The sequence below is a fragment of the Gracilinanus agilis genome, chromosome 1, assembly GCF_016433145.1.
Source record: "Gracilinanus agilis isolate LMUSP501 chromosome 1, AgileGrace, whole genome shotgun sequence".
Lineage (NCBI taxonomy): Eukaryota > Metazoa > Chordata > Mammalia > Didelphimorphia > Didelphidae > Gracilinanus > Gracilinanus agilis.
The window spans coordinates 52,890,428-52,904,876 of NC_058130.1; the positions used below are offsets into that span (position 1 = coordinate 52,890,428).

At 41.5% G+C, this 14,449-nt stretch overlaps 1 protein-coding gene across 2 annotated transcripts in view; it reads right to left on the reverse strand.

Annotated features, from left to right (window-relative positions):
• The window catches only part of SRGAP3 (SLIT-ROBO Rho GTPase activating protein 3), a 288,364-nt gene that overhangs the window by 58,019 nt on the left and 215,896 nt on the right, over window positions 1-14,449 (reverse strand). For both annotated transcript variants that reach the window (XM_044663395.1, XM_044663310.1), the window contains exons 10-11: window positions 14,164-14,248; window positions 3,774-3,801 (exon numbers count right to left, since the gene is read on the reverse strand). In XM_044663395.1, coding sequence (XP_044519330.1) covers window positions 3,774-3,801; window positions 14,164-14,248 — 113 coding nt within the window. The remainder of the gene's footprint in view (window positions 1-3,773; window positions 3,802-14,163; window positions 14,249-14,449) is intronic.

Genomic DNA, 14,449 nt, shown 5'->3' on the forward strand with positions numbered 1-14,449 from the left:
GAGAGAGAGACAGAGAGAGAGAGAGAGAGAGAGAGAGAGAGAGAGAGAGAGAGAGAGAGAGAGAGAACACCACAAAGACAGAGAGGAAAAAAGAGAAACCAGGTAGTAATGTCCCCTTTCAATTTCAAGTTGGATCAAAACGCAAAGAGAAAATTTAAGATGTGACCTGTAGTTCATCCAGGGGACAAGAAGATGGTTGTTTTCATTTACAGAGAAAAAACCTATAGAAAGGCCTTGCTAGTTATTGTTCAGTTCTTCAGTCATGATAACTCTGTGATTTCATGGAGCATACCAGGCCCTTCTATCCTTCACTTTCTCTTGAAGTCTGCCCAAGTTCATGTTTATTATTTCCATGATTCTATATATCTATCTCATCTACCATCACCTTCTCCTTTCATCTTCAACCTTTCCCAATATCCGGGTCTTTTCCAATGAGGAATAATCCCTGTCCTCTGTCTCCTTTCAAAATGGAAATGATGATCCAATACCACTGGAGAGAAACAATGATTCATGGAGGTGAGTGTGTTAGAGATAGTCTCCAAGAATAGCTCTGATTGGGCAAGAATTCTCACATGATTTTAAAGAAAAATTATCCAAGAAAATCAGTGGATAATAGTTGCCAAATTTTAGTTTGGAGAATATAATCTGACTCTAGGATAGGGGAAGAAGTTTGTGTGTTGCCTGTCTCTGGCCAGCCTTAAAGATAGACAGGCAAAACCAAGACTTTGGGGACAATCCTGTTTGTATATTCTATACACTCCTGTAAAGACTAGTCTACCTGCAAATTAGCAGAGGAGATATGTCGATTCTTATCAACAACAAATACTTATTCAAGTTTGTTTGCTATTGCTAGCATAGCATAAGTATGCTCAGCATTGTGGAGGGAGGTCTGAGTTTTAGAGAAAAGTTTGATTCTGGGTGTTAAAAAAAAAGTAAATTTCTAAAACATATATGCAGTTGAAAACCAATGAGATCAAGAACCACTTTTTCCAGTCTTATTTCCCATTCTCTATTTTTCTCTCCAAACCTTATGCAGTAGATAAAATGACTTGTCTCCAAAGGGTCCCATCTATATTGGTAAAAGAATGAACTTTTGCCTTAGAATCTAAAGATCAAAAGCCAAGTCCCTGCTTTGAGATACAGTAATTGTTTAGCTTCAGGGAGATGATTTATTTTTTAAAAAAGAGAAAAATTTTAAATAGTGAAATTAAAACCAAGTTAAGCCTGGATTTGGAGCTAAAAAGTAATATTTAATTCATTCATTGCACAACACTTTAAGTTACTGTCAACTCACTGAAGTTAGGATTTCTTTTGCATGAGTTTTTAATTCAAGGTTTCTAAAAGTGATTTAAAATTAACTTTTTTGAAAACTCAAATAGAAATTTGTTTATGCTTTTTTCTTTTTTCATTTTAGCAAGTACGCATCTACTATTAGATGGTGAGCTCCTTGAGGGCAAGGATTATCTTTTGCTTCTTTTTGTAGCCTCAGTCTTTATCACAATGCAGACCATATAACAGAAGTACAAACATATATGGATGGTTGAATGGATGACCAACTATTGCTGCTCTGACATCTTTGTAAATTAACTCGTTTCTACTCATGGGTTAAAATGGTTAACCTGGCTCGCCAGCAAACTAAGTCAGAAGAGGATGAAGGTTCCTGGGCCTCCACTTAAAAAAGTAACAAAAGAAACAACTTTGAAGATTATAAGGCAACCCCCTCAAAACCTGTCTACAGGTTTGATAGCTGGTACTCTCTCCTGAACTTTGTGAGCTCCGGGAAATGAGAGGCAGGAGAAGCTTTCATCTTCTTCGCTGTTTGCAACCTTTGCTGGGAAATACGGTCATTAGTGCTGCTGGGAGAGGGAGCTTGCTCTTCACTCAAAATGAGATTGTCAAGAAGCTATTAAGGAGCTTTAAAATGTTCTTAGAAAGCTGCTCTGCATACCCACTGACCCACATGTACTGAGAGGCCCACAGCCTTCAGCTATCATCAGTAATTCTAATGTTTCCAAGCTCCAGGGACCAGAGGTAGGAGCTGCCTGGGTTAATCCTAAGGAAGATTCCTGGTTTCCCTGCCAACATCCCCCAGCAAAGGGAAAATTGTTCAGTCCACCTTTCTCCATGTTCCAGATCCCCTTGTAGATCAATAGCCATCAAGTTGTTCATATGACTTTCTTCTCTCTCTGTGGGACAACACTGACCATAGAGACTCTGAATTCATAGAACATAAAACCACTTGGTAAAGCTTCTAGAGCCAGCCTGCTGTTGACATCCTCATGTCTTTGCTGGGCAGATGGAGGGCAGTAAATAGGGGCAGAAGGGAAGCTTGGTAGTCAAAACCTTTGCTTCTCCTGCACACCAGAACAAGCCATGAAGGCAAACAGTCCCCGTGCCTTCTAGGCATGGGTATAACTACCACTTAAGGAATACCTGGAGAAATTCTGAAGAGTACAGAGGTTGGTGGGATTTGGAGAAAATCAATCTCTATGTTTTTAGCAGTGATATTTGCCATGTTTTCTGGATTTTCAAAATGCTTTTTTTGTCCCCTAAATATCTGACAGCTTTTAAGCAGCTGTTTAATTTGGAGGCATCGTATGGTGGCCCACTATTGAAGGCTGGCAATGATCTTAGCTGCATGACACCCTTGCATTCCCAGGCACCCCAACTGTTTCTGTTCTTTGTTCACTGTTTTGCCCCACTTCAAAAGTACTATCTCTTTTATTGGTTTGAGCTCCTGTGGATTCTACTCTGGCCTATAAACACATATAATAAAAAGTCCTTTCTGTCAAAGAGAAGTCAACAGAAAACCTAAGAGGCCAGGGCCAATGGCCATTCAAAGGATGACCACTTGTCAATACTGGTCCATGATTGGTCAGCAAATCATAGGGCAGGTGGGCCCTTGGGAGAGGGTCATGTAGAGAGCTTTATGAAGATTGGGGAGTTAAAAGATCAGTATTTGGCTTTTTTCCCCCAAAGAACCAAAAAGAAAAAAAAAAGGGAGAGGCATTCCCTGAGATGGTTCATTTGCTCAGTTAGTGTAAGCTGTTCCTCTTGAGAGAATACACTTGAATATGTCAGTTAGGGATAATGAATGGACACGGAAGCTTGTGGGGACTAGGGTACAAATTCTTAAGTCTTGATAATCGATAGTAAATACTAAGTACACATCCTGGGCATGGGCATACTTAGTGTCTTGACATTAATCATTGTTGTATCATGATTGGCCAGCAATAGTTCAATAAGCCTGGAATTGAATACAACCACCTGAAGCTCTCCTAGAATCTCTGACTTGATCTCCAGAGGTGTAGATGGGAGTCAGGACTTCAGTAGTATATATAAATCATTATCTCATACAATGTGACAATAGGCTGCCCAAAGAGAACCCATCTCCTTCAAATTTGACCTATATCTCAGCATCTGCATCTCTGGTCTACCATGCTATCAGGTATTTAGGAACCAGTTGGCTAGAAATGATAACGCAGCAAAAAACCAAAGGTCTGTCAGATCTTATGGATCTTCTCATATCAGTGCAAGTTAAGTAAGGAGGCATCAGGAACATCACGATATGTTTAATCTCCTCCCCATCATATTTCACATTCTGGTACCCCTCTCTTGGGGACCCTTCCTAAAGATATATCCCCATCCAATAAGAACCATGCACTGAAGCCAGGGGCCATGACCTATCTTAGAACCTAATGAGGACAAGAAAGAAATAATCGTCCCTCCCCCCTCAACAACTAGATTAAAAAACAAAGCCTTGAGGCTCTTACCTTGTGGTGCCACATTCTGCTCTTTCACCTGGGAAGAGAACTATGTGTAAATTTTCAGGTGTTTTTCTCATCCAGAGATAGCACATTGATCTTCTAAAAAAAACAGGATAACCCCCTTCCCCCATCCACATCTTTACAGCAGAAGTTAACTGATTATGCCAAATAAAAAAAGAATGCACCTGAAAGTATTTGCAGCTTGTTTCAAGGGATCAGCGTGTTGCTCCGTTATCCATTACTGAAATACCTGCCCACAGACAGGCCTCTAAAAGCTCTGAGAATCTTAGAGTCAAGAGGATCCCCCCATGGCCAGACTGCTTCCATTACCAATAAGAGATATATGAGACTAATAGTTCAAGACCATCCCTAATGGGTTTCTGGATAAGGCAAATCACATTGTGGGGCACATAGTAAGTGCTTAGTAAATATATGTTGACTGATGGATTAGAACCTTCCTTCTAGCATTTTGATTCAGGTTATACTGGGACATGATGGATGGACAACCAAGGGCTGAGGTGGAATCCACTACATGGTCAATGAGCTATAGCCAAGACCCCGCGGGCATTGGGTAGGTCCTCTATATGAAGATCTTTGGCAAGGGAGAGACTAGAATCACATAGAATGAGGAGGGGTAGATGATTATAATCTGCACCATTTAAGAATTCTCATATTTATGAGGTCAAAGATCATGAGATCTTAGAGACTTTAGAGGCCATCTGGTCCGATCTCCTTGTTGTAGAGATATGGAAACTGAGGCATAAGGGGGTTAAGTGTCTTGCCCAAGGTCATATAGATAATAAGTAGAAAAGCTGGAATTCACATCCAGGTCCTTTAACTCTGAATTCATTCCTCCATCCAAGTGAGCTCTTGGAATTAGAGAGGGAAGTGGTGGACATCCCTTGGCAGTACCTGCCTCCAAGTATCAGAGCAAAGTAATGGCAATTTAAAATGAAAGAACTCTCAGAATGACAGTCCAAGAGTTGTATTTGGAAAAAGAAAGACCCAGAGCCTCTGCTTTGCTCTGATCTTTTTAGTAGACCAATCAGTCCCTTAAGCTCTAGCCTCCTGGATGCCACTACGATGCTAGATTCCCCCAAATAAAAGACTGAGGATATTGACCCTAACTTACTGAAGCCCAGGGATGCCTATTGTTCTTGGAATTATTGGTGGGGAGGGACAATCAGCAGAGCTCATTCTCTTACTTCATAGATAGCCTCCTAATAGTATCTAGCTCTATTAAAGCTCATCCCAGCTTTCCCAACAAAATAACCAATGGTCTCACAACAAAGTGTTTCAAACTCCAGTCTAGCTCAGATCCCACCCAGGGAGATCCTGAGGATGTACCTTTCCAGGGCACTCAGGAAAGGAAAGTGAGTTGAAGCAGGATGAGTTAGGCAAAGGCATCTGGGTATGAAGAAGCAAGAAAAGATTTTGTCCGTGGTTAGGTTAGTATCTTAGAACAGTGCTACCAAACTCAAATAAAATCAGGGGCCTCTAATTTATACTTAAGGATCCCTGTGGATCAATCACATTAATATGTTTTAGATTGTAGAATTAGCTGCAGTTTATTATAGCTTTTGCAAAGATTTTTGGGGGCTCTGGAATGAAATGGGACACTGATTCATTTGTTCTAATAGTACTGAAGTCCCCACAATGGAAGAGATATTAATTGGGGGGGGGGTCTAACAATCTAGAGTAGGAAGAAGCAGTTCTCAGTCCTTGACTAAAGACCCAACAAGAATTCACCAACCCCAGTGCAAATGAAAGAATTTTAGGCTCTGGTTTCTAAAATGAACTTTTAGGATAAATAAGAAAAACTGGGGTTTGCCCTTTTTTTGTATCTCTGACACTTAGCACAGTGTCTGGGCATGTGGCAGATAACAATAATATTAATAATACTAGCTAACATTTATATAGTGCTTATTAAGTGCTAGGCACTATGCTAAGTTCTTAATAAATGCTTGCTGACTAACTTATTTCTATTGGCTTTGTACCTATGCATTATATATTTTACAGATATTTATTGTCTTCCCCATTAGAATGTAAGCTTCTAGTGAGACTGGATTCTCTCATTCTTTGTACTTGTATCCCCAGGGCCCAGCACAGTGTATAACATATAGAAGATGTTTAATAAATATTTGTTGACTGATGGCCCAAAGCATGGAGGAGGAAGAGGTGAAGAATGTGCCTGGTGAATGGTAAACAGTCCAACTTAATGGAAGCTTAGGGTGTAGGAGGAGAAATAATGTGAGAAGGCTGGAAAAGGTAACCTGAAGCCTGTCTGTGGAGGCTCCTGAATGCCAGGCTAAGGATTAGGACTTTAATGAAAACAAAACAGCATCTTTTCTTACCCTACCATTTGCCAAAACCCCAGTAGGATTTCTTCCTTCCTGGAGCCTTGAAGGAAGGTGCTGGTTTCTATGACAAATAAATATCCAATCCTGCTATGATATTTGCAAGAACCTCCTAAATGGCTTTCTAAAGGACTCCCTTCCCATCAGCCAAATTCTCCATAGTTTCTTTTGGATGGTTACTTCAGAGACCATTGCCAGCCGGAACTTCTCCTCTACTCCCAACTCTAGCCCATCCTAATCCCCTAGCTCCTCTGGATTGGTGAATGCCTCAAGAGCACTATATCTGGAAAACTGAAGTTTTATTTTATGTCACTCCCTCCTTTCTGGCCACCTTCACCTCCTTGCTCAAGAAGCCAACCATCTGGCCACTGCTTTTTACTTTTTCTTTCCCCTCCAGTTCTACAACTATGAAACAATCAAATTATATGTCATTGTTCCTGGATGGGAAGTGCCCATCTACCCTCCCTATGGCTTTACTCATCATCCCTCTACCTGAACCACTACTCCCCCAAGTGTATAGTCTCCATCATTAAAATGTAAGCTCAGAGGCAGCTAAGGGGCTCAGTGGATTGAAAACTAGGCTTGAGACAAGAGGGCCTGAGCTTCAGATAATAGCCTCCCTAACTGTGTGACCCTGGGGAAGTCACCTAACCCCCATTGCCTAGCCCTTACCACTCTTCTGCCTTGGAACCAATACACAGTATTGATTCTAAGATAGAAAGTAAGTATTTAAAAAAGGCAGTAGGTTCCTTGAGGGTAGAGGCTGTCTTTGCTTTGTATTTATATCCTCTGGTACCTAGTAAGCCCTTAAGAAATACTTTTTCATTCATTCTTCCTGCAGCATTTTAAACAACTGGAATCTCTGCATACTTCCAGGAGCCCACTGAGGGTGCCTGGCAGAATCAGAAAAGGCGACCAGGTTGAGTGTCACAGCACTGGATTGACCACTGACCAAAGGAGGGTCAGTCAACGAACATTTACTAAGCACCCACTATGTGCTATCTATTGTGCTAAGCCCTGATATTACTGTGTTTTTTATTCCAAAGCAGAAGAGTGGTAAGGCTAGCTAGTGTATAAATTACAGACAGGCAAAAGACAATCCCAGAGTTCGAAGAGTTTAAGTCAAATGGAGGAGAAAACATGCAAACAACTTTATATAAACACGATATGTACCACATAAATTAGAGATAATCAACAGAGGATTTGAATTAACTGGAGTCCTGACCAGAGAAAAAAGGAGATGAGTCAGAGGTTTTTCCAATTTCCTGGCTTCTAGACAGCATCTTTTCCTAAGAATTCAGAATACTTCTGCTGTGTCCATTATCTCATCTTACTCAGGGGAATTAGAAAGGAGCAGGGATCAATCTTCCTCACTTTGCAGATGAGAACCATAGAAGTTGGAATGACTTGCCTAGGGTCATAGACGGGGGATCTGGAATCAAACCGCTGCTTCCCCAGATGAGAGTGAAGACCTTGGGAAATATCACTAAGAATCTCTCCACCCACACCCCCTCACAAATCCTAAATAGCTAACTAGGATCCTGAAGTAAACAGGAATGGCAGATTTTGGAGAAGAGAAGAGAGACAGGAGATGTCAGGGGGTCTGGCACTTTAGAGAACTCATAGAAAGAGTAACAGCCAAGGGAAATGAGGAAGAAATTGGGTTGGAGGGTAAAAGGTAAGAGATCTTAGTGGTAGCTGAAAAATCATGACTAAAGGAATCTCTTTGGCAATAATGTCCCAAAATAGGGAAGGGGATGTCTTGGGGAGGGAAGTCACAAGTCCTGTGCACAATCCAAGATGTCAGGTATAGAAATGAAAAAAAAATCATAGCATAGGAAATAAGTTCTTTGCTTTCTCTATCAAAAGTAGATGGCTAAAATAGAGCATGAGGGGTTAGTAGAAGAGAGAAATAACATAAAAACAAGGAAGATAAAGAATGAGGTTTAAGATGACCAAAAGCACTCCCATCTCCAGCCCTGACCAATTTGTATGAGTGGAAACAATTGCCTAAGAGAGGACCAGAGAAGCTAGAGGAAGAATGGAGTAATTCAATTTAAGAAATACCTACTGAACCCCCCTTATGATGTCAGGCACTATTCTAGGGGCTGGGGATTCTGAGGCAAAAATATAGTAGCCCCTGCCCTCGGGAAGTTTACACTCTCCTAGGGAATACAGCTTTGCCAAGGATAAGCATATACAGAGTCATTTCAGGAATGAGGAAGTAATCAGTTAACAAGCATTTATTTTGTTGTTGTCATTTAGTTGTTTTCAGTCATGTCCAACTCTTTGTGACCCCATTTGTGTTGTTGTTGTTGTTGTTGTTTGTTTGTTTGTTTGCTTGCTTGTTTTTAGTAAAGATACTGGAATGGTTTGCCATTTTATTCTCCAGCTCATTTTACAGATGAGGAAACTGAGATAAGCAGAGTTAAGTGACTTGCCCAGGATTATGCAGCTAGTAAGTGTCTAACTCTTTGTGACTCCATTTGGGGTTTTCATGGCAAAAATACTGGAGTGGTTGACCATTTCCTTCTCCATCTCATTTTATGGATGAGGAAACTGAGGCAAGCACGGTTAAGTGACTTGACCAGGGTCACACAGGCAGTAAGTATCTGAGGCCAGATTTGAACTCAGGAAGATGAGTCTTTCTGACTCCAAGCCCAACACTCGATCCATTGTGCCACCTAGCTGCCCCCCTAAGTATTTATTCAGTATTTACTATGCGTCCAGCACTGTGCTAAGATCTGGTGAGGGCAAGAAAGGCCAGAATGCATTGCTTGTTTTCAAGATCACATTTGAATGGGGAAAACAACAGACTAAGAATTTTGTAGATAAAAGATAGAATCTGTAAATGGAGAGTAATCGCAGCAGGAAGCATGAACAGTGGGAGTAGAGGAACAGCCTCCTGCAGGAACAAGGGGAGACGAGAAGAGCCTCGAAGGAAGCCAGGAGTAAACCAATACTCGCTATGGGCACCCAGAGAGGCTTCTCCTAGGAGGTGGAATCTGACCTGAGCCTCGAAGAAAGTCACAGTCTAAGAGGCAGCGACAAGCATATGGTCCTGATATTGCTGTTCATTTGTTTTTAGCTGTGTCTGACTCTTCCTGACCTATTTTTGGAACTTTCCTGGCAAAGATACCAGTGTTTTGCCATTTTCTTCTTCAGATAATTTTACAGATGAGGAAACTGAGGCAAATGGAGATTTAATTATTTGTTCAGGATCACACCACTAATAAGTGTCTGAAGCCAGATTTGAACTCAGGAAGATGATGAGTCTTCCTGACTTCAGACCTGATGCTCTATCCCAACAAGGGTTCCAATTTATAACACTGAGTCAAATCCTATTATATCGTGCCTCACCATACTAGAGTTTTGGTGATCTGAGAGCCAAGATGGAGTTTCTTCCTCTAACACGGAAGGCTATGGATTCGAGGTTTACCTTATCCTCTGCCACCACTGTGAGGAAGGAGTAAGGGTGCCAAAGCTTTGGGTAGCTACCATGGTTCAACCAGTTAACTGCCCAGTGCTGGAAAAATCAGGATACAATCTGCAAGATCCTGGAGTTGCCTTTAGCTCATTCCAATGGGTGAGGGCCTTGTTTGCCAAGAAATATACACATTTTTCTCTTGGTCCAAGATCCTCCCCACATAGATGTTGTCTGCGTGGACAACTCAGCAGGAAGTACTCAGAAGTTTGGTCAGTACTAATTAAACACAATCATGCTTCATTTATCCAATATCATCAAGCATTCCAGATGACTGAAGCCAATTCACTCAAGCACCAAAATCTGTTTTATCTTAATTTTGGATGGATGCCTTTCTAGAAGATACCATGTACTTTCCTATTCTCTTCATAAACAAAGTATATGCTGAGTGCAACATAATTATATTATACAATAATATATTGTTTATATATTATGTATTATTAATAATATATGTGATAACAATATTATAAACATTAATTATTTTACTGGGCTTCAAGGTGCCTAAGGACATCCTGGTATTAAGAGTGAGGCAGAGAGGCAGCTGGGTGGCCCAGTGGATAGAGAGTCAAGCCTAGAGATGGGAGGTCCTGGGTTCAAATATGGCCTTAGACATTTCCTAGCTGTGTGACCCTGAGCAAGTCACTTAATCCCATTGCCCAGCCTTTTCTGCTCTTCTGTCTTGGAACCAATACACAGTATTGAGTCTAAGATGGAGGTAAGAACAATTCTGAGGGACTTATGAGACAGAACACTATCCACATCCAGAGAAAGAGCTGTGGGAACAGAAACACAGAAGAAAAATAACTGCTTGATCACATGGGTCGATGGGGATATAATTAAGGAATGGAGACTCTAAATGATCACCCTAGTGCAAATATTAATAATATGGAAATAGGTCTTGATCAATGAACCGTGTAAAACCCAGTGGAATTGCTCGTTGGCTATGGGAGAGGGGTGAGAGGAGGGGAGGGAAAGAACATGAATCATGTAACTATGGGAAAATATTCCAAAATAATTAATTAATTAAAATTTTTCAAATAAAAAAATAAGATGGAGGGTAAAGTTTTTTTTTTTTTTAAAGTAAGTCAAGGGGCAGCTAGGTAGCACAGTGGATAGAGAGCCAGACCTGCAGTTGGGAGGACCTAGGTTCAAATCTAATCTCAGATACTTCTTTGCTGTGTGATCCTGGACAAGTCACTTAACTCCCATTGCCTAGACCTTGCCGCTCATCTTTCTTAGAGTTGATACTAAGAAAGAAGGTAAAGATTTAGTAAAAACAAAACAAAAAAGTAAGTCAGGCTATTATGGCCCCCCCCCCCCCACTTCTCAACTTCTAGGCATTTAGAGTCTTTTGCTCTGTGTTTACGTCATTTTCCTCTTCACTGTCATCACCCATCACTTCTCTCCTTGTTTCTTGCTGCTCGTCTGCCGCCTACTGTCAAACCAAGTTGTAAAGACATGAGGGGGTTCTCTCTCTCTTCCATAGTAATCTCTAGGCACTTTCTAGCACCCACGTGGTTCTCAAAGACCATTTTTACTTCCAGGTTTGCAGTCACATTCTAAGTTGTATTCACCTCTGACTAAAGACCCAAAAGGGACAAAATCAAAATGTGGAAATATTGGTTCAAAGAGAGCCTGGCTCTTGTTGTTCCGGGTGGTGCTCAGCTTGGGGCTTACAGGCAGAGTCCTTCATGCATTTCCTTGGGATGGCCACTGCCCCGTGCCCACAGAAATGCCACGGTCATTTCCTAAAACTCCAGAACTCCAAGATTGTCGCCCCCACCCCGAGTTCTTCCCTCACCACTTCTAAAACCATGTTTTCTGGGATCGTCAGTGGTTATTCAGTTCAAAGCTCCAAGAAAAGACTGTTAAATCACATCTTGGAGTAAGGTGGGGCTGAAGGCTAAATAAACTTGGAAGACTAGATGTGTCAGGATCTGAGCCAACTAAAACTAATTAATTTTTTATTGCATTAAGAGCATCCATGCAAAGATTTAATAAAAGATTGCATTTGCTACGGCTAATGGTAGAGCAGGAAAGAAATACTCTGTCTTCCAAGTAAGAGTCATCCAGGAACCTATAAAGCATTCCATCTTCCAAAGAGGAGATAGTTCACTTAGGAAAACAATGTGAAATCTGCTACCAGTAAGCGTCCTTGGCTCTCCTTTTGCGGTTCTGAAAGCCTCTGTCTGGCCAGTGCCTGGTTTTAAAGGTACGGTTCAAAAGACAAAGAGAGATCACTAGACATCTCTCTATCTTCCAGAAGATGGTGATGGAGAAGCGTTGGGGTTTCCTACCTTTACTCAGCACATTCCCTTCCCCTAGTATGACCTTCCATTTCCCTTGGAACTTCCCAAAAAAATCCCATTCACTACTCAAAGCCCAGAACAAATATCCTTTCCTCCAAAAAGCCTTCCCTAAGCCTATGTTTCAGAGCAGGAAGGGACCCTGGAGACCTAGAACAACTCCTTCCTTTTCCAAATGAGGAAACAGAAGCCCTAAAAGGGTCTATGGTTACACTAAATGTAACTGTGACTAAAATGTCACAGTCTCCTCATCAGCCCAGCCAGAACTGTGTACATTTTGTACATTTGGCCTATTGTACTTCATATTCTGCTACATTTTTTTGGTCTCTGATTAGACGATAAGCCCTCTTTGAGGTCCTCTTTGCATCCTTATATAGTGCCTTGCACACAGTAGGTGCTTTAAAAAATAACCAACAGGGGACAGCTAGGTGGCTCAGTGGATTGAGAGCCAGGTCCAGAGACAGGAGGTCCTGGGTTGAAATCTGGCCTCAGATAATTCCTAGCTGGATGACCCTGGGCAAGTCACCTAACCCCCATTGCCTAGCCCTTACTGCTCTTCTGCCTTAGAACTGATACACAGTATTGATTCCAAGATGGAAGGTAAGGTTTTAAAAAAATAACCAATGGAGGAAGAAAGGAAGGAAATAAGACTTTATTAAGCACCTATTATATGCCAGACATTGTGCTAAAAATTTTACAAATATTATCTCAAAATGAATGGATAAATGAGTCAATAAATGAACAAATATGAGACTTTCTCTGTCAGAAACATTTCCTCCATGGAATTAGAGCAACTGCATGGGCAAGGATTTTGAGATGTGGTGGCATAGGTTCGTCATCTTTCATCCATCTAGCAGCCATCATCTTCCCCATCATGTTATAAAATGTTTCTTTGATCTTGGATATTCTGTGACATTTCCATTTCCATTTCCCTCATCTCCCTTGGCCAATTTTGACCAGACGCTGAAAACCAGCTCAGGACCACACAGGTCATAAATGGTATTCAAATCAAGGTCCTCTGACTTTGAGGTCAATCCACTTTCCACTATCCCACATTAAATGAGCTCTTCCTCCTCTGAATTCCCAGAGCATTTATTGTCTCCCATGGCATATTATCTAGTACTTCCTTATTCTTTTCCTGTTATCTACATTAAATACAGATATAGGAATGTTTGTCCTTAAGGCAAGCAACATAAATCATAAATTCAGTTGTGACCATGGTTGGAGTTCCATGACACCTCTGGCAGGCTGTAGCATCATACAGTTGGAGGGATGGGAGTGAGGGGTTAGAAAATAGTTTGGGATAGAAGAGTAGTTCACCAGTCCCATCTGGTAACTTGACAATTGAGTACTAATCTCTGCCGGTACTGGTTGCCAAGGGTCTACATACTACCATCAGTGCCCACTCTCTAAACTTAGCACTGTAGGACAACAACCTTTAGGTCCAGTCCTAGTTACTGTTCCAATTTGAATCATATTATTATTTCACTTTTCATGCGTTTGTCATATTATGTAGCCTAGACTTATGTACGTTCTCTAAAGGAGGGGAAAAGGCTGTCTTATATTTCTTTTTATCTTCCCTAATAAACCTTCATATGTCACTATGCCGATGTGTCACAATGTCTATATCTAGGAATAAGCAGTAAGAACTCAGCTGAGTTGTTGATTAATTGACTAATCGATACATACTATAGTTGAGTATTTCATGATGAGAATAGTAAGTGAATAGAAGGCTGGAAGGCTGGATGTAGAGGGGGAAAGTGGACTTATAGGTTAGGGAAAGTATATCTTGGGAAAAGCTGTCCAATATTAACTTAGCCACTAAATGTAGACCAATTGCCCCTCTTCCCTCCCAGTTCCAATGTTTATTCCTTCCTCTCCACCATTTACCCCCTTTTCTCACCCTCACCCCCTAAGAACTTCTACTCCCAGGAGAGCCCTGCCTTCTCCCCCATCTTCCACCTTCAGTGTGGGCTCCCTCCGTGCTACCTTAGCCCTAGAGTCAGAGGGATGGCTAGACATAACCCAGGGAATGAAGGGAGGAGGGAAATGACAATCCTTGGTCAGCTACTCCTAGAGAAATCTCTCCATTCTCAACAAAACCAGGCTTCAGCTGAGCATCTGCCTCAGGGAGGAACATTTGGCTGGTCACCCAAAAAGAGCCAAGACCAGGGAACTCCATCCACCCTGTGGGGCTTTAAAAGCAGGTAACACAGGACTTCTCCCTGGACCTGGAGCACATAACTCACCTTCTCCAAGGGTCTGCTTCAATAAATCATGCTTAGCCTGGAGCTTGGTGATAAGGTTACTGCCATTCACATATTCTTTAAATTTCTGGAAAACAGAAGGCAGAAGAAAATTAAAGATGGTGGGCCAAGAGGCTAGCTCCCACCTCTGGGGTTTAAGTTGGTATTCGGGGAGTTGGGCAAAAGGAGAAGATGTTGCTCTCAAAAGAGTGGAAAGGAAGCCCAGAGAACTTGCTGTTTCCTCTCTCTCTCTCTCTCTCTCTCTCTCTCTCTCTCTCTCTCTCTCTCT